The sequence below is a fragment of the Scyliorhinus torazame genome, chromosome 16 (assembly GCF_047496885.1).
Source record: "Scyliorhinus torazame isolate Kashiwa2021f chromosome 16, sScyTor2.1, whole genome shotgun sequence".
In the NCBI taxonomy this organism is placed as follows: Eukaryota; Metazoa; Chordata; class Chondrichthyes; order Carcharhiniformes; family Scyliorhinidae; genus Scyliorhinus; species Scyliorhinus torazame.
Window position 1 is genome coordinate 91,738,646 of NC_092722.1, and position 20,891 is coordinate 91,759,536.

The 20,891-nt window shown below is 48.2% G+C and overlaps 1 protein-coding gene across 1 annotated transcript in view; it reads left to right on the forward strand.

Annotated features, from left to right (window-relative positions):
- Positions 1-20,891, forward strand: part of LOC140392279 (prolyl 3-hydroxylase 1-like) — a 158,670-nt gene that overhangs the window by 50,168 nt on the left and 87,611 nt on the right. The window contains exons 4-6 of the mRNA XM_072477596.1: positions 645-776; positions 1,642-1,781; positions 5,590-5,679. Of these exons, the coding sequence (XP_072333697.1) occupies positions 645-776; positions 1,642-1,781; positions 5,590-5,679 (362 nt within the window). The remainder of the gene's footprint in view (positions 1-644; positions 777-1,641; positions 1,782-5,589; positions 5,680-20,891) is intronic.

Consider the following 20,891-nt stretch of genomic DNA (forward strand, 5'->3'; position numbering starts at 1 on the left):
CAGGAGATGAGTTACTCTTCGCAGGATTCCCAGCCTCTGACCTGCTCTGGTAGCCACAGTATTTATATGGCTGGTCCTAGTTCAGTTTCTGGTCATTGGTAACCCCCCAGGATGATGTTAGTGGGGGGGGGGGGGATTCAGTGATGGTTATGCCATTTAATGTCAAGTTGTGATGGTTAGATCCTCTCTTGTTGAAGATAGTCATTGCCTGGCACTTGTGTGGCGGGAATATTACTTCCACTGGTCAGCCCTAGCCTTGATATTGTCCAGGTCTTGCTGCATTTTGGACATAGACTGCTTCAGTGTGTGAGGAATTGTATCCAGCTGGGAGCATCGCGCTCCAGGTCATTGTGAAGCCTCCTTTTGGAGGGAGTTCAGAGAATATTCATGGGAATGTACCCAGAGGTGAGAGTTCCATTCATGTGGAGAGAGACGAGGAGAAGCTGGGATTGTTCGCTGGGCAGCAGGGAAAGTGAAGGGAGAGATGTAATTGAGACGTTCAAAATCACAAAGGGATCGAGTAAATAAGAAGAAAGTGTTTACAGTTACTGCAGTGAGGGGAAAGGTCAAAAGCTGAGGGTTTCTGATGGGGGAGGGTGGGGGAAGCTGCAGGACAGTTGGTCTAACTGTTGTCTCCTCCCCAGATCACTACGTTCAGGTACTGGGCTGCAACCAGGACTGTGTCAGGGAGCTCGCCACCAAACCGGGCAGCGGCAGGGCCCATGAAAATTTCCTCCCCTCCCACTTCTATTTGCTGCAGTCTGCCTATCACAAAGGTGGGTGCAAGGCCGTGGGGGTGGCGGGGAGAGCGGATTAACTGTGGCAGCAGTGAGAGTGTTCCGGATTCTAGATCAGGGGTCGGGAGTGTATTGGCGTTGGAGACGGCAGTGTCAGAGGCAGAGACGGGTGTTGGAGGGTGGGTTTGGAGGTCATACAGTGAGTTTGGGGGTCAGGCAGTGGGTTCAGAAATTGTGTAGTGGGTTCAGAGGTCACTAGAAGTGTTTGAGGATTGTACAGACATTCAGGGGTTTAACAGTGGATTTGGCGGCCAAAACAATAAATCCAATGGTTATACAGCTAGATCAGGGGTCTTTGGTGGGTTCAAGGGTTGTACAGTGAGTTCAGCGGTCATACAGTGAGACCAGGCGTCACATACTTGATTCAGCGGTTCTTCAGTGGGTTAGGGATCAGACAGTGGGATCAGGGGTCGTATGGTATCTGGTGGGCTCAGGTTCTTACACTGAATTCAGAGGTCGTAAAGTGGGTTCAAGGGTCGTACAGCGGGTTTGAGGGTCATACAGTGAGATCAGGAGTCACGTGCTGGGTTCAGAGGTTGTAAGGTGGGTGCAGGGTTGTATTATGGGTTTGGGGTCGTACAGAGAGATCAGGGGTCACGTGATGGGTTTGGGGTCAGAAGAGGCAATCGAGATTCAGACAATGGAATGAGACGGGTTTAAAGGGTCGGGCAGGAACAAAGGTTTAGCATGAGAGTTGTGGGGGGGGTTGGGCAAAGATGTCTGAGGTCTGGGATCAGATGAGGGCATCGAACGTCAGGGCTCAGATGAGGGTGGTCGTGAGTCAGATGGGGTCAGGCTGTGTTCGCCTCCAGTCACTGACGCTCCGATTTTTCCACACGGATAGTTGGGAATTACGAGAAAGCTGTGGAGTGTTCCAGAACCTTTCTCCTCTTCCAACCCGAGGATGGCTCCGTACGTCAGAACCTGGAATATTACCACTCGAAGCTCCCAGCTGGTCGAGCAGCTGAGATCCTGCCCAGAGAGGTGAGTCAACTTCCAAAGAACAAAGAAATGTACAGCACAGGAACAGGCCCTTCGGCCCTCCAAGCCCGTGCCGACCATGCTGCCCGACTAAACTACAATCTTCTACACTTCCTGGGTCCGTATCCCTCTATTCTCATCCTATTCATGTATTTGTCAAGATGCCCCTTAAATGTCACTATCGTCCCTGCTTCCACCACCTCCTCCGGTAGCGAGTTCCAGGCACCCACTACCCTCTGTGTAAAAACCTGCCTTGTACATCTCCTCTAAACCTTGCCCCTCGCACCTTAAACCTATGCCCCCTATTAATTGACCCCTCTACCCCGGGGAAAAGCCTCTGACTATCCACTCTGTCTATGCCCCTCATAATTTTGTAGACCTCTATCAGGTCACCCCTCAACCTCCGTCGTTCCAGTGAGAACAAACCAAGTTTATTCAACTGCTCCTCATAGCTAATGCCGTCCATACCAGGCAACATTCTGGTAAATCTCTTCTGCACCCTCTCTAAAGCCTCCACATCCTTCTGGTAGCGTGGCGACCAGAATTGAACACTATACTCCAAGTGTGGCCTAACTAAGACTCTATACAGCTGCAACATGACTTGCCAATTCTTATACTCAATGCCCCGGCCAATGAAGGCAAGCATGCTGTATGCCTTCTTGACTACCTTCTCCACCTGTGTTGCCCCTTTCAGTGACCTGTGGACCTGTACACCTAGATCTCTCTGACTTTCAATACTCTTGAGGGTTCTCCCATTCACTGTATATTCCCTACCTGCATTAGACCTTCCAAAATGCATTACCTCACATTTGTCCAGATTAAACTCCATGTGCCATCTCTCCGCCCAAGTCTCCAAACAATCTAAATCCTGCTGTATCCTCTGACAGTCCTCATCGCTATCCGCAATTCCACCAACCTTTGTGTCGTCTGCAAACTTACTAATCAGACCAGTTACATTTTCCTCCAAATCATTTATATATACTACAAACATCAAAGGTCCTAGCACTGATCCCTGCGGAACACCACTAGTCACAGCCCTCCAATTAGAAAAGCATCCTTCCATTGCTACTCTCTGCCTTCTATGACCTAGCCAGTTCTGTATCCACCTTGCCAGCTCACCCCTGATCCCGTGTGACTTCACCTTTTGTACTAGTCTACCATGAGGGACCATGTCAAAGGCCTTACTGAAGTCCATATAGACAACATCCACTGCCCTACCTGCATCAATCATCTTTGTGACCTCCTCGAAAAACTCTATCAAGTTAGTGAGACACGACCTCCCTTTCACAAAACCATGCTGCCTCTCACTAATACGTCCATTTGCTTCCAAATGGGAGTAGATCCTATCTCGAAGAATTCTCTCCAGTAATTTCCCTACCACTGAAGTAAGGCTCACCGGCCTGTAGTTCCCTGGATTATCCTTACTCCCCTTCTTAAACAGAGGAACAGCATTGGCTATTCTCCAGTCTTCCGGGACATCACCTGAAAACAGTGAGGATCCAAAGATTTCTGTCAAGGCCTCAGCAATTTCCTCTCTAGCCTCCTTCAGTATTCTGGGGTAGATCCCATCAGGCCCTGGGTACTTATCTACCTTAATATTTTTCAAGACGCCCAACACCTCGTCTTTTTGGATCTCAATGTGACCCAGGCTATCTACACACCCTTCTCCAGACTCAACATCTACCAATTCCTTCTCTTTGGTGAATACTGATGCAAAGTATTCATTTAGTACCTCGCCCATTTCCTCTGGCTCCACACATAGATTCCCTTGCCTATCCTTCAGTGGGCCAACCCTTTCCCTGGCTACCCTCTTACTTTTTATGTACGTGTAAAACGCCTTGGGATTTTCCTTAACCCTATTTGCCAATGACTTTTCGTGACCCCTTCGAGCCCTCTATTTTTAATTGCCCCTTGGGAAGTGGTGCTGAGATGTCTACTTACACTGTAGGGGAACAGAAGAGCTGTGACACTCAACCATCCCCCGACCCCAGTGTGACCCTCTACCCAACCCTGACCCCTATCAGACCCTCAACCTGTGACCCCAACCCAACCATGACCCCGATTAGATGCTCGACCTGTGACCCTCCTGACTCCTATCAGACCCTGAAATTGTAATCCTTGACCTAAGCCTAACCCACCAGACTCTCGACCTGTGACTCTCAATACAATCCTGACCCCCTATCTGACCCTCTTCCTGACCTCCAGTGTGACCTTCGGCCAAACCCTAACCACTATCAGACCCTCGGCCTGTGACCCTCAGCCTAACCTTGATCCCTATCAGACCCTCGGCCTTCATTGTGACCGATACTCGAATCATCCCTGATGCCTAATGAGACCCTTGAACTGTGACCCAAAACCTGACCCCTGTCTGACCCTCAACACCCCCTGTCTCCCAGTGTGACCCTTGACCAACCCTGAATCGTATAGGGACTTCGATTCTCCCCTAATGCCCAGTACAACCCTCCACCCAACCCTGACCCCTGTCTGACCCTCGACTCTCCCCCTGGTATCTAGTGTGACCCTTGACCGAACCCTAACCCCTGTTGGTCCCTCACCCCAGTGTGACCCTCAACCCAACCCTGACCTGATTGGACCCTCGATGCTCCTGCTGATCCCCTGCATGACACCTGAGTCTCCCCTGACTAACAATGTGACCTTCAACATTTTACCTGATATTAATCATAGATTATCATAGAATTTACAGTGCAGAAGGAGGCCATTCGGCCCATCAAGTCTACACCGGCTCTTGGAAAAAGCACCCTACCCAAGATCAACACCTCCACCCTATCCCCATAACCCAGTAACCCCACACAACACTAAGGGCAATTTTGGACACTAAGAACAAAGAACAAAGAAATGTACAGCACAGGAACAGGCCCTTCGGCCCTCCAAGCCCGTGCCGACCATGCTGCCCCACTAAACTACAATCTTCTACACTTCCTGGGTCCGTATCCCTCTATTCCCATCCTATTCATGTATTTGTCAAGATGCCCCTTAAATGTCACTATCGTCCCTGCTTCCACCACCTACTCCGGTAGCGAGTTCCAGGCACCCACTACCCTCTGCGTAAAAAACTTGCCTCATACATCTACTCTAAACCTTGCCCCTCTCACCTTAAACCTATGCCCCCTAGTAATTGACCCCTCTACCCTGGGGAAAAGCCTCTGACTATCCACTCTGTCTATGCCCCTCATAATTTTGTATACCTCTATCAGGTCTCCCCTCAACCTCCTTCGTTCCAGTGAGAACAAACCGAGTTTATTCAATCGCTCCTCATAGCTAATGCCGTCCATACCAGGCAACATTCTGGTAAATCTCTTCTGCACCCTCTCTAAAGCCTCCACATCCTTCTGGTAGCGTGGCGACCAGAATTGAACACTATACTCCAAGTGTGGCCTAACTAAGGTTCTATACAGCTGCAACATGACAAGGGCAATTTATCACGGCCAATCCACCTAGCCTGCACATCTTTGGACTGTGGGAGGAAACCGGAGCACCCGGAGGAAACCCACGCACACACGGGGAGGATGTGCAGACTCTGCACAGACAGTGACCCAAGCCGGAATCGAACCTGGAACCCTGGAGCTGTGAAGCAATTGTGCTAACCACAATGCTACCGTGCTGCCCTGAAATCCTGTGGTGTGATGGGCATTGGGTCTACTCCACGCAGATATCGTCCTGCCCTGGTGATACAGAGACTCTCTGTGTGTCACTATCACATCTTGCCGCTCTTTCTCACATCTTGCCCCTCTCTTTCTCACATCTTGCCCCTCTCTTTCAGGATATCTCACATCTTGCCTCTTTGTTTCAGGATATTAATCTTCATATCAACGAGTCCCTATTACAGAAACAGATGTTGTACGTTGCCATGGAGTCACTGGGAGTGCCCTTCAATGATCCGGTAAGAAAAACAAAATTCGGACTGCAAGTGACAGCGAGGATCAATGTTTCTGGAATACTCTCCCTCCCTGTCCTTCTCTCACTCTCCCCTCTATTTACCCCCTCTCTCCACCCCCCTATTTCCCTCCCTCCTATTTCTCTTCCCCCCATTTTGCTCCCCTATCTCTCCCCCTCTCTCTGTTTCTCTCTGTCTTTCTCTCTCATTCTTTCTCTCCATGTTCCATCTCTCTCTCTCTCTGTCTCTCTCCCTCAATGTTGTATCTATTTCCTGTCATGATATTCAGATAAACATCATGGTGCAAACACGCACACACGCTGATGGACAGATCAACGGACCAATCAACACCCACGCAACATCACAGCCAATCACAAGCAAGAGCACACGCACTATAAAACGGGGAACACCACAGTTCCCGCTCATTCCAGCAGGAGACAGCTCAGGGCACAGAGCTCACAGCAAGCCACTCAGACATACACCATGTGCTGAGTGCCTCTCTAAGATAGTGTTATGGCTGGGTCCACAAGTTAAAGGGTAAAGAACGAACCACAGTCATATGTTTACAGATGTTGTTATTGATAGTAATAAAACAGAGTTGTACCATCTGCAACCGTGTTGGTTTGTCTGTATAGCAGAACACCCAACACGACATTTCCCTCTCTCCCCCGCACTCTCCCCCTTCTCACTCTCTCTGTTTGTCTCTCTCCCTGTTGCTTTCTCTCTCTTTGTCTCTCTCCGTCCACCTGTGTCTCTCTACCTGTCTGTCTCTCCCCCTGTCTATTTCTGTTTCTGTCTCTTTTTCTGGCACTCTTCCTGTCACTCTGTCTCTCTTTCTGTCTCTGTTTCTCTCTGTCTCTGTCTCTCTCACTCTCTTTGTTTCGCTCTCTGTCTCTGTCTCTCTCTCCCTCTCTCTCTCTTTCCCTCTATGTCTCTCTCCCTCTCTTTCTTTCTCTCTCTGTCTCTGACCTTCTTTCTCTGTCTCTCTGTCACTCTCTCCCTCGCTCTGCCTCTCTCTATCTCCCTCTATCTCTGTCTCACCGTGTCTCAATCTCTCTCACCATCTCTCTCTGTCTCAGTCTCCCTGTCTCTCTCTCTCTCTGCCTACCTGTCTCTCTCTGTGTCTGTCTCTCTCACTCTCTCTCTCTCTCTCTCTCCCAGTCTCTGTCTATCTCTCCCTCTTTATTTCACTGTCTCCCTCTCCCTGTCTCCCTCTCCCTGTCTCCCTCTCTCCATCCCCTCTCTTCCTGTCCCTCTCTCTCTATCCCTGTCTCCTACTCCATCTCTCCCTCTCTCTCTCTCTATCTCCCACATTCCATCTCCCTCTCTCTGTCTCTGTTTCCCACACCAGGTTAAAGTCCGACAGGTTTGTTTCAAACACTATCTTTCAGGACCTGAGGAAGGAGCAGCGCTCCGAAAGATAGTGTTTGAAACAAACCTGTCGGACTTTAACCTGGGGTTGTAAGACTTCTTACTGTGCTCACCCCAGTCCAACACCGGCATCCCACATCATCTGTTTCCCACAGCCTCTCTTTCACTCTGTCTATTTCTCTAAGTCTCTCTGTCTCCCTCTCTGTCTCTCTTTATCTCCCTTTATCTCTCACTGCATCTCTCAGTCTCTGTCTCTGTCTCATTATCTCTCCCTCTGTCTGTCTCTCTCTCTCTCACTCTCTTTCTTTCCCTCCCTCTCAGCCTTTCTCTCTTGTCTCTCTTGGCCTTTCTTTCTCTGTCTGTTTTGCTAGGTCTTTCAGTCTCCCTCCCTCTCCCTTTCTGTCTCTCTCTCTCTCTCTCTCTGCCGCACTGTCTCTGTTTCTATCCCTTTCTCTGTTTCTGACTCTTTCTCTGTTTCTGACTCTCCCTCTGTCTCTCTGTCTTTCTCTCTGCCTATCTCTCTTTCTCTCTGTCGGTCTTTCTCTCTCCATCTATCCCTTTCCCTCCCTTTCTCTTTGTCTCACTCCCTTTGTGTGTCTCTCTCGCTGTCTGTTTCTCTGTGTCTCTCTCTCACTGGCATAGGGCAGCACGCTAGCACAGTGGTTAGCACTGTTGCTTCACAGCACCAGGGTCCCAGGTCGATTCACGGCTTGGGTCATTGTCTGTGCAGAGTCTGCACGTTCTCTCTGTGTCTGCGTGGGTTTCCTCCGGGTCCTCCGGTTTCCTCCCACAACTCCCAAAAGATGTGCTGTTAGATTAATTGGACATTCTGAATTCTCCCTCTGTGTATCCAAACAGGCGGTGGAGTGTGGCGACTAGGGGATTTTCACATTGCAGTGTTAACGTAAGCCTACTTGTGACAGTAATAAAGATTATTACTGGGGGAAGAGTGGCTGAATGGCCCTCCTTCTGTTTCCGTGTCACAGGTTCAAGAGCGGCTAAATGGGCCTCCTCCTGTTCCTGTGTAACAGGCTCAAGAGGGACAGAATGGGCCTCCTCCTGTTCCTGTGCAACAGGCTTGAGAGATGCTGAATGGACCTCATCCTGTTCGTATGCAACAGACTCCAGAGAGGCTGAATGGGCCTCCTCCTGTTCCTGTGCAACAGGCTTTAGAGATGCTGAATGGACCTCATCCTGTTCCTATGCAACAGGTTCAAGAGGGGCTGAATAGGCCTCCTCCTGTTCCTGTGCAACAGACCCGAGAGAGGCTGAATCGACCTCTCCCTGTTCCTGTATATCAGGCTTGAGAGGGGCCGAATGGGCCTCTTCCTGTTCCTGTGCAACAGACCCGAGAGAAGGTGAATCAACCTCTCCCTGTTCCTGTATATCAGGCTTGAGAGGGACTGAATGGGCCTCTTCCTGTTCCTGTGCAACAGGCTTGGGAGGGGCTGAATGGGCCTCCTCCAGTTCAGGTATATCAGGCTCGAGAGGGGCTGCTTGCTTCGCCTGCAGCTATCCAACTCTGAAAACAAAACTAAAACACACTGTAGCTGCCTGCTCAAAAGCGAAAGTGAAAGACAGCCAGTCCAACTCCACCCACACACTGGCATCACTGCAGCTATTTGATAAACAACCATTTCTTAAAGGTACTCTCACATGACACTAGTTACAGACCTCCATTTGGAAAAACACCCTTCCTCTGTCTTCTATGGCCAAGCCAGTTCTGGATATATCCAGCTAGTCCACCCCTGACCGCATGTGATCTAATCTTTTGCACCGGCCTGCCATGAAGAACCTTATCAAATGCTTTACTGAAGTCCATGTAGACAACATCCACAGCCCTTCTCTCATCAATAATTTTTTTCACCTCCTCAAAAAATTCAATCGGATTAGTGACTGCAAAGCAAGCAGCTGTATATTGATCTCTCCCTGCAATGACTGTCTCCAGATCATTTGAGAATTTCAAAGTAATACCTGTTTCTGTAGAGAATTTAAACCTGCTGTCTGTAAAAAGGGTCTTTTGGTCTTATGAATGTTGTCAGAATTTATAAACAGTTACTTATAGAATATTGTATCTGTGGGGATCATTGGTGTTGATAGTTGTTAAGATGTTTACTGTGGGTTTATAAAGTGTTAACTAGATTCATAAATAAACATGGGTTTGTTTTAAAAGTACTTTAGATCTCTGTTGCATCGCACCTGTAAAGTAGCCCGTGTGCTCCCCATAACCACAATCTATTAAAAGTCGTGGGTCAGGTGAACTCCATGATAGACTATGGTGTTCTCTAAACCCTGGCCCATAACAAATTGGGGGCTTGAGAGGGATAAAAGTTGATCTATTGGATTGGCTGAGTGAACTTAAAGACAGTGAGGGGTGAGCATATTGTGGTTGCTTTTCAGGTGTGGTATTCCAGTTTAAGTAGGGAGTGTGTTGTGGACAATAGCTCTTTCAGAGGCTCTGAGGTTTTTGGGGATGGAGACGGTCACACGCAGTACCTCACGAACAGTGACAAAACAGGCTTTTAGATTTGGCAAAAGCATTGCAGTTAACATTACCTGACAGAATAAGAAAAGAAGAGGTACTTACGGTGCTAGCTGAGTATTTAAAATTGCCTGAGATAGAGTCTGACCCATGAGAACTGGCTAAAATTCAGTTACAGATTAAACAACTGGAACATGAGAAAGAATTAAAGCAGCTTGACTGCGCAATGAGGGAAAGAGAAAAATAGAGAGAAAGGGAGTTACAGATCAGGGGAAAAGAAAAGGAGAGGGAAGAAAGAAACAAAGAAAGAATAGCCCTAGCAGAACAAAAAGAAAAAGAGAGAGAGGAAAGAGAGAGAAAGGGAGATACAGATCAGGGAAAAAGAAAAGAAGAGAGAAGAAACAAACAAAGAAAGGGAAAAAGAGAAAGAGTTTGAACTTCAGAAGATGGCCATGAAACATGACAGTCAGTTAAAATTGGCGGATGTAAAGGGAAAAGTTTCAAATGTTTTCACTGTAATAAACTAGGCCATGTAAAGTCACAGTGTTGGTGGTTGAAGAATAGCACTGGGAAGGCTGATGTGGTAAAACAGGATAAGACAGTGGGGTTTGTTAAAGTGGTAAATGAAAGCCCAAGTGAAGCGAAGGTGGTGCAAAAGATTGTACAGCCTGTTCAAGAGGTGATTGATAAGAAGGTGCCAGATCTCTTTAAAAGATTTACTTGTGTGGGTAAAGTTTACTCATGTGTATCAGGAGGAGCAGGTAAAGAAGTCACGATTTTAAGAGATACGGGAGCTAGTCGATCTTTGATGGTAAAAGATGAGGTGTTATGTAGTTTGGGAGGAATATTGCCAAAAAGGTGGTAATATGTGGAATTCAGGGTGAGAAGAGTAGTGTTCCATTATATAAGGTAAGGTTGGAAAGTCCAGTGAAGACTGGTGAAGTGGTAGAAGGAGTAATCGAGAAACTATATTGTCCAGGAATACAGTTTACCTTGGGTAATGATATAGTTGAATCGCAGGTGGTAGTGATGCCTACTGTGATTGATAAGCCAGTGGAAATTCAGACAACTGAAGTGTTGAAGGACGAGAATCCTGGGATTTTTCAGGATTGTGCAGTAACAAGGTCGCAAAGTCACAGGTTAAGACAAGGAGAGAAATCAGAGAGTGAAGATAAAGTTGAAGTGCCATTATCTGAACCAATTTTTGATCAGATAGTTGGAAAAGAACCGTGGAGGACGAGGAGGATATTTTTAGTTTAGGAAAATTGGCGGAGTTACAACAGAAAGATGTAGAAAAAAACGGATTTATCAGAAAGAATACATGGATGAGAAATCTTAGTCTTTACCAGAGAGTTATTACCGTAAAGTGATGTCTTGATGAGAAAATGGAGACCTTTATCTATGCAGGCGGATGAAAAGTGGGCAGAAGTTCATCAAGTGATGAGGCGTGAAGATTCAGTTAGGGTGCTTGAGAGTTACAAGTTAGCCAGGAAGGACCTAAAGAGAGAGCTAAGAAGAGCCAGGAGGGGACATGAGAAGTCCTTGGCAGGTAGGATCAAGGAAAATCCTAAAGCTTCCTATAGGTATGTCAGGAATAAAAGAATGACTAGGGTAAAAGTAGGGCCAGTTAAGGACAGTAGTGGGAAGTTGTGCATGGAGTCCGAGGTGATAGGAGAGGTGCTAAATGAATATTTTTTGTCAGTATTCACACAGGACAAAGACAATGTTGTCGAGGAGAACACTGAGATACAGGCTACTAGACTAGACGGGATTGAGGTTCATAAGGAGGAGGTGTTAGCAATTCTGGAAAGTGTGAAAATAGATAACTCCCCTGGGCCGGATGGGATTTATCCTAGGATTCTCTGGGAAGCTAGGGAGGAGATTTCAGAGCATTTGGCTTTGATCTTTATGTCGTCATTGTCTACAGGAATAGTGCCAGAAGACTGGAGAATAGCAAACGTTGTCCCCTTGTTCAAGAAGAGGAGTAGAGACAACCCCAGTAACTATAGACCAGTGAGCCTTACTACTGTTGTGAGCAAAGTCTTGGAAAGGATTATACGAGATAGGATGTATAATCATCTAGAAAGGAATAATTTGATTAGGGATATTCAACACGGTTTTGTGAAGGGGAGGTCGTGCCTCACAAACCTTATTGAGTTCTTTGAGAAGGTGACCAAACAGGTAGACGAGGGTAAAGCACTTGATGTGGTGTATATGGATTTCAGTAAAGTGTTTGATAAGGTTCCCCACGGTAGGCTATTGCAGAAAATACGGAGGCTGGGGATTGAGGGTGATTTCGCAGTTTGGATCAGAAATTGGCTGCCTGTAAGAAGACAGAGGGTGGTGGTTGATGGGGAATGTTCATCCTGGAGTTCAGTTACTAGTGGTGTACCACAAGGATCTGTTTTGGGGCCACTGCTGTTTGTTCTTTTTATAAATGACCTGGAGGAGGGCGTAGAAGGATGGGTGAGTAAATTTGCGGATGACACTAAAGTTGGTGGAGTTGTGGACAGTGCGGAAGGATATTGCAGGTTACAGAGGGACATAGATAAGCTGCAGAGCTGGGCTGAGAAGTGACAAATGGAGTTTAATGCAGAAAAGTGTGAGGTGATTCATTTTGGAAGGAGTAACAGGAATACAGAGTACTGGGCTAATGGTAATATTCTTGGTAGTGTGGATGAGCAGAGAGATCTCGGTGTCCATGTACATAGATCCCTGAAAGTTGCCACCCAGGTTGATAGGGTTGTTAAGAAGGCGTACGGTGTGTAAGCTTTTATTGGTAGAAGGATTGAGTTTCGGAACCATGAGGTCATGTTTCAGCTGTACAAAACTCTGGTGCGGCCGCATTTGGAGTATTGCGTGCAGTTCTGGTCGCTGCATTATAGGATGGATGTGGAAGCATTGGAAAGGGTGTAGAGGAGATTTCCCAGGATGTTGCCTGGTATGAAGGGAAAATCTTATGAGGAAAGGCTGAGGGACTTGAGGCTGTTTTCGTTAGAGAGAAGAAGGTTAAGAGGTGACTTAATAAAGGCATACAAGATGATCAGAAGATTTGATAGGGTAGACAGTGAGAGCCTTTTTCCTCGGATGGTGATGGCTAGCACGAGGGGACATAGCTTTAAATTGAGTTGAGATAGATATAGGACAGATGTCAGAGGTAGGTTCTTTATTCAGAGAGTAGTAGGGGCGTGCAATGACCTGCCTGCAACAGTAGTGGACTCGCCAACATTAAGGGCATTCAAATGGTCATTGGATAGACATATGGATGATAAGGGAATAGTGTAGTTGGGCTTGAGATTGGTTTCACAGGTTGGTGCAACATCGAGGGCCGAAGGGCCTGTACTGCACTGTAATGTTCTATTGTTCTATAAGTAGTATTGCCGGGAGGGTATAGAAAGGAGATGTTGCGAGTAGCACATGATGTACCAGTGGGAGGTCATATGGGAGTTGTCATGTGAGAGTACCTTTAAGAAACGGGTGTTTATTACTGCAGTGATGCCATACTGTGGGTGGAGCTGGGCTGTCTGTCAGCTTTTAGTTTCACTTAGAGAAAGGCTTGGGTGTGTGTGTTTTTTTGATTTTGTTTAAGGGTTGGAGCTGAAGCCAGACAAAGCAGGTGTTCTGTTGTTTTCTCTGCCGTGAAAGGACTATCTCTTGATCATTTGGTGAATTCAGAATTATAAATGTTCTCAGTAGTGAACTTAAACCTGATGTGCTTCTGTTAAAAGGTGTTTCTTTTGTCTTCTGAGTGTTGTTTGGGAATTTATTAAGGATTACTTAGTGTTGTATTCTTTGAGGGTTGTATTTGAATTAATGGTTGCTAAGATTGTTATGGGCCAGGGTTTAGGGAACCCCAAAGTGTGTCATGGAGTTCACCTGACCCACAACTTTTAATAGATTGTGGTATGGGGAGCACACGGCCCAATCTACAGGTGTGGTACAGCAGAAATGGAAAAGTATTCTTTTAAAGCAAAACCATGTTTATTCTATGAACTCAAGTTAACCTTTTGGGACATACAGTGAACATCTCAGCATCTTTGGGGTTCTCTAAACCCTGCCCCATAACAAATTGGGGGCTCGAGGGGGATAAAAGTCTATCTAGGGGCTGGTTTAGCACAAGGCTAAATCGCTGGCTTTGAAAGCAGACCAAGGCAGGCCAGCAGCACGGTTCAATTCCCGTACCAGCCTCCCCGAACAGGCGCCGGAATGTGGCAACTAGGGGCTTTTCACAGTAACTTCATTTGAAGCCTACTTGTGACAATAAGCGATTTTCATTTTCATTTCATTTCATTTCTATTGGATAGTGACAGTGAGGGGTGAGCATATTGTGGTTGCTTTTCAGGTGTGGTATTCCAGTTTAAGTAGGGAATGTGTTGTGGACAATGGCTGTTTCAGAGGCTCTGAATTTTTAGGGGGTGGAGATGGTCACACGCAGTACCTTACGGTCAGAGACTAAAAGCAGACTGTTAGATCTTCAAAAACATTGCAATTAACATTACCTGACAAAATGCGAAAAGACGAGGTAATTATGGCAGTGGCTATGCATTTAAAGTTGTCTGGGATACAGTTTGACTCATTGGAAATGGCAAAAATTCAGTTACAATTTAAACAAATTGACCATGAGAAAGAATTAAAGCTGCTTGAATACGAAAGAGAGAGAGAGGAAAAAGAAAAGAAGAGAGAAGAAAGGAGAAAGAAAGTATAGCCTGAGCAGAACAAAAAGAAAGAGAAAGGGAGATACAGATCAGGGAAAAAGATAAAGAGAGAGTGTTTGAACTTCAGAAAATGGCCATGAAACATGGCGGTCAGTTAAAATTGGCAGACGTAAAGGGAAACGTACAATTGGATGATAGTGATGAGGATAGTGAGAAAGAACGTCATAGTCGAAGGCTTGGTGGGGATCTATTTAAATATGTCCCAGCGTTGCCAAGGTTTGACGAGAAGGAGGTGGAAGCCTTTTTCATTTCATTTGAGAAGGTGGCTAAACAAATGAACTGGCCACGGGACATGTGGGTCTTACTGATTCAAACAAAGCTGGTAGGTAGGGCGAGTGACGTGTTTGCATCACTACCAGAGGAGGTATCTGGGACGTATGAGGAGGTGAAAAAATCCATCTTAGGTGCATATGAACTAATGCCTGAAGCCTACAGACAAAGGTTTAGAAATTTAAGTAAAGAATTTGGTCAAACATACGTGGAGTTTGAAAGGATCAAACAGAGTAATTTTGATAGATGGATAAGGGCTTTGAAAATAGACCAAACGTATGAAGCTGTCAGAGAAATTATACATTAGGAAGAGTTTAAAAATTCAATTCCTGATGTAGTGAGAACCCATGCGGAAGAGCAGAGGGTTAAAACTGCGAGATTAGCAGCTTAAATGGCAGATGATTATGAATTAGTTCATAAATCAAAGCTTGGTTTCCAACATCAGTTTCAGCCGGTGAGGGATAGAAACTGGGGACATGAGAAATACTCAAGTGGTAAAGGTAAAGGTGATCTGATGGGAGATAATAAGGGGAGTGTACCTCAGACTAAAAAAGAAATCCAGGAGGATGTAAAAAAAAATGAAAAGTTTCAAATGTTTTCAATGTAATAAACTAGGTCATGTAAAGTCACAGTGTTGGTGGTTGAAGGAACGCACTGGGAAGGCTGATGTGGTAAAACAGGATAAGACAGTGGGGTTTGTTAAAGTGGTAAAGGAAAGCCCAAGTGAAGTGGAGGAGGTGCAAAATATTGCACAGCCTGATCAAGAGGTGATTGATACGAAGGTGCCAGATCTTTTTAAATAATTTACATGTGTGGGTAAAGTTTACTCATGTGTATCAGGAGGAGCAGGTAAAGAAGTCACAATTTTAAGAGATACGGGAGCTAGTCAATCTTTTTTTAAAAATATATATTTTATTGAAAATGTTTCGATCACAATTTTTACCCTTTACAAATCAAACATAACAGTAAAGAAAATTTAACAATAAACAAATGGCTAATCAACATGGTAATCTAATCGTTTAACATAAACTAAAACTTTCCACCCCCCCCCCTTCCCCCTGGGTTGCTGCTGCTGGTCATCTGTCTTCCCTCTAACATTCCCCTAGGTAGTCGAGGAATGGTTGCCACCGCCTGGTGAGCCCTTGAGCCGATCCTCTCAGCGCAAACTTTATCTGCTCCAATTTTATGAACCCCGCCATATCGTTTACCCAGGCCTCCAGTCCGGGGGGGTTTCGCCTCCTTCCACATGAGTAGAATCCTACGCCGGGCTACTAGGGACGCAAAGGCCACAACGTCGGCCTCTTTCGCCTCCTGCACTCCCGGCTCATCCGCAAATCCAAATAAAGCTAGCCCCCAGCCTGGTTTGACCCGGGCCTTCACCACCTTGGAAATCACTCCCGTCACTCCCTTCCAATACCCCTCCAGTGCCGGGCACGACCAAAACATATGTGCGTGGTTTGCCGGGCTTCCACCGCACCTCCCACACTTTTCCTCCACTCCGAAGAACCTGCTCAGTCTTTCTCCCGTTATGTGTGCTCTATGTAGCACCTTGAATTGAATCAGGCTAAGCCTGGCGCACGAGGAAGAGGAATTTACCCTGCTTAGGGCATCAGCCCACATACCCTCCTCTATCTCCTCCCCTAGCTCTTCTTCCCACTTTCCTTTTAATTCGCCCACCAACTCCTCCCCCTCTTCCCTCATCTCTCGGTATATCTCTGACACCTTGCCCTCTCCGACCCACACCCCCGAAAGCACTCTGTCCTGAATCCCCTGTGCCGGGAGCAGCGGAAATTCCCTCACCTGTTGTCTTGTGAACGCCCTCACCTGCATATATCTAAGGAAGTTTCCCCGGGGCAACTTATACTTTTCCTCCAATGCTCCCAAGCTCGCAAACGTCCCATCTATAAATAAATCGCCCATCCTCCTAATTCCCAACTGGTGCCAGCTCTGAAATCCTCCATCCATTCTTCCTGGGGCAAACCTATGGTTGTTCCTGATTGGGGACCCCACCAGGGCTCCCCGCACACCCCTCTGTCGCCTCCATTGTCTCCAAATATTCAATGTTGCCGCCACCACCGGGTTCGTGGTAAACCTTTTTGGTGAGAGCGGTAGCGGCGCCGTCACCAGCGCCTCTAAGCTCGTCCCTTTACAGGACTTTCTCTCCAGTCTTTTCCACGCCGCTCCCTCTCCCTCCATCATCCATTTACGAATCATCGCCACATTGGCGGCCCAATAGTAGTCGCCCAAATTCGGTAGCGCCAATCCTCCTCTGTCCCTGCTACGTTGTAAGAACCCCCTCCTTACCCTCGGGACTTTCCCTGCCCACACGAAGCTCGTGATGCTCCTGTCTATTTTTTAAAAAAAGGTCTTAGTGATTAGTATAGGGAGACATTGAAATACAAATAAGAACCTCGGGAGGACCATCATCTTAATTGCCTGCACTCTGCCCGCCAACGACAGAGGCTGCATGTCCCACCTCTTGAAGTCCTCCTCCATTTGTTCTACCAGCCGTGTCAGATTAAGTCTGTGTAAGGTTCCCCAGCTCCTAGCGATCTGAATCCCCAGGTATCGGAAGTTTCTTTCCACTTTCCTTAGAGGCAGGCCTTCTATCTCTCTAGTCTGGTCCCCTGGGTGTATCACGAATAGTTCACTCTTCCCCATGTTAAGCCTATATCCGGAGAAATCTCCGAACTCCCTCAATATCTGCATGACCTCTATCATCCCCCCCGCTGGGTCCGACACATACAACAGTAGGTCATCCGCGTATAGCGAGACTCGGTGTTCTTCTCCCCCTCTAATCACCCCTCTCCATTTCCTGGAGTCTCTCAACGCCATGGCCAGAGGTTCAATTGCCAACGCGAACAACAGTGGAGATAGCGGGCATCCCTATCTTGTTCCCCTATATAGTCGGAAATACTCCGATCTTTGCCGACCCGTGACTACACTTGCCGTTGGGGCCCCATAAAGAAGTTTGACCCAGCTAATAAACCCGTTCCCGAACCCAAACCTCCTTAACACCTCCCATAAGTACTCCCACTCCACCCTATCAAATGCCTTCTCTGCATCCATTGCCGCCACTATCTCTGCCTCCTTCTCCACTGGGGGCATCATTATCACCCCTAATAGTCGTCGCACGTTGACATTCAGTTGTCTCCCCTTTACGAACCCTGTCTGGTCTTCGTGCACCACCCCCGGGACACAGTCCTCTATCCTCGATGCCAGTACCTTTGCCAGCAATTTGGCGTCCACATTCAATAATGAAATAGGTCTATAGGACCCGCACTGCAACGGATCTTTATCCCTCTTCAGAATTAGCGATATCGTCGCCTCCGACATTGTCGGGGGTAAAGTCCCTCCTTCCCTGGCCTCATTGAACGTCCTCACCAACAACGGGGCCAACAAGTCCACGTATTTTCTATAAAATTCCACCGGGAACCCGTCTGGTCCCGGAGCCTTCCCTGCTTGCATGTTCCCCAGCCCCTTAATAACCTCGTCCACCCCAATCGGTGCCCCCAGGCCTTCCACCTCCTGCTCCTCCACCCTCGGGAACCTCAATTGATCCAGGAACTGCCGCATCCCCTCCTCTCCCTCTGAGGGTTGGGACCTATACAGTCCCTCATAAAAGGTCTTGAACACCTCGTTTATCTTCCCTGCTCTTCACACCGTGGCTCCCTTTTCGTCTCTAATTCCCCCTATCTCCCTCGCCGCTGTCCTCTTTCGCAGCTGATGAGCCAGCAGGCGACTAGCCTTTTCCCCATATTCATACCTCCTCCCCTGTGGCTTCCTCCACAGCACCTCCGCCTTTCTGGTGGTCAAGAGGTCAAACTCCGTCTGGAGTCGTCTCCTCTCCCTGTACAGTTCCTCCTCCGGGGTCTCTGCAAATTCCCTGTCCACCCTTAAAATCTCCCCCAGTAATCTTTCCCTTTTCTTGGACTCTGTTTTCCTTTTGTGGGCCCCAATGGAGATCAGCTCTCCTCTGACCACCGCTTTTAGTGCTTCCCATACCGCTCCCACACGGACCTCCCCGTCGTCATTGACCTCCAGATACCTCTCAATACACCCCCGCACTCTTCCACACACTCCCTCGTCCGCCATCAATCCCACATCTAATCGCCAGAGTGCTCTCTGCTCCCTTTCCTCTCCTAGTTCCAGGTCCACCCAGTGTGGGGCATGGTCCGAAACCGCTATGGCTGAATACTCAGCTTCTTCCACCCTTGAGATCAATGACCTTCCCAGAACAAAAAAATCTATCCGGGAGTACACTTTATGGACATGGGAGAAGAAGGAGAACTCCCTGGCCCTCGGTCTAAGAAATCGCCATGGATCCACTCCCCCCATTTGGTCCATAAACCCCTTGAGCACCTTGGCCGCTGCCGGCCTTCTTCCGGTCTTTGATCTGGATCTATCTAACCCTGGGTCCAGCACGGTATTGAAGTCTCCTCCCAATATCAAGTTTCCTACCTCCAGGTCCGGTATACGACCCAACATCCGTCTCATAAATCCCGCATCGTCCCAATTCGGGGCATATACATTAACCAACACTACCTCCATTCCCTCCAGCCTGCCACTCACCATTACATATCTACCTCTGCTATCTGCTACGATGTTCTTTGCTTCAAATGCTACCCGTTTCCCCACCAATATGGCCACCCCTCTATTCTTTGCATCTAGTCCTGAGTGGAACACCTGTCCCACCCATCCTTTCCTTAACCTAACTTGGTCCGCCACCTTCAGGTGCTTCTCTTGGAGCATAACCACGTCTGCCCTTAGTCCTTTCAAGTGCGCGAGCACTAGGGCCCTTTTAATCGGTCCATTCAGGCCTCTCACGTTCCACATGATCAGCCTCACTAGGGGGCTACCTGCCCCCCTCCCGTGTCGACTAGCCATCACCTTCTCTAGGCCAGTCCCATATCCCGCCTCCGCGCTCCCACTCGCTCCCCAGGCGTCGCTTTCCATCCCCGTCCACCCACTCTTTAGCCATTTCCTTTTTGATTTCCGCAGCAGCAACCCAGTTGTCGTGTCCCCCCCCCCCCCCCCCCGTCCCCCCTGCTAGATCCCTTTCCAGCGTGATTGCTCCCCCCATATTACTTCCGCAAGTCAGCTGACTTCAACTGACCCCGGCTACTCCTGCTCACTCCTTGACCCCCCCCGTGTGGGGAACTCCCATCCGCCTTGCGCCTGTCTTCCCGCCATAATCTTTCTGGCGCGGGAACATCCCTTTATCTGACCCGCCTCTTGTGGCGCAGCTCCCTTTCCTCTCCCCCTCCCATTCCTCATTCTCCGCCTATGTCCCTTCTTTCCCCCCTCACTGGCGCCCACATTTCCTAGTGTCTCCCCCCATCCCAATTTACTTCTCTATTTACATCAACCATAACAATAACAATAACATTCCCTACAGTCTCAGTCCCTCAGTTCCGATCCAATTTCTCCTCTTTAATAAAGGTCCATGCTTCTTCCGCCGTATCGAAATAATGGTGTCTCTCCTGATACGTGACCCATAGTCGTGCCGGCTGCAGCATCCCGAACTTCACCTTCTTTTTGTGTAACACCTCCTTGGCTCGGTTAAAACTCGCCCTCCTTCTCGCCACCTCCGCACTCCAATCCTGGTACACCCGTACCACCGCATTCTCTCATCTGCTACTCCGCACCTTTTTAGCCCATCTCAGGACCTCTTCTCTATCTTTAAGGCGGTGAAATCGCACGATTGTCGCCCTGGGTGGTTCTCCCGCTTTTGGTCTTCTCGCCGGGATCCGATGTGCCCACTCCACCTCCAAGGGGCCCGTAGGGGCCTCAGCTCCCATCAATGAGCTTAGCATCGTACTTACATAAGCTCCACAGTCCGCTCCTTCCACTCCCTCAGGGAGACCCAGTATCCGAAGGTTCTTCCTTCGCGCTCTGTTTTCTAGGGCCTCAATCCTTTCAATGCACTTTTTATGGAGTGCCTCGTGCATCTGTGTTTTGACCGCCAGGCCCAGGATCTTGTCCTCATTATCCGTCACCTTCTGCTCCACCACGCGGAGCTCTGTCTCCTGGGTCCTTTGTGCCTCCTTGAGCCCCTCAATTGCCTGTAGCATCGGGGTCAGCACCTCCCTCTTTAGTAGCTCCACACACCGTCTCAGGGATTCGTCTTGCTCGGGCCCCCATGTCGCCTGGGCTTTCTCCGCCGCCATCTTGTGTCTTCTCCCTTGCTGTCCCTTTCGTCGAAGATTCCTCGCGCTGCAGCCGCCGCCGCCGATATTTTCCTCTTTCGTTGGGGGGGGGGGACTCCCTATTCACTCACCCCACACCGGGTTTCGTCGCCGAAAAATTTCCCGTTGGGACTCTTAAAAGAGCCCGAAGGTCCGTTGGAGCTGGAGCCGCCGAAACATGCGGCTTAGCTG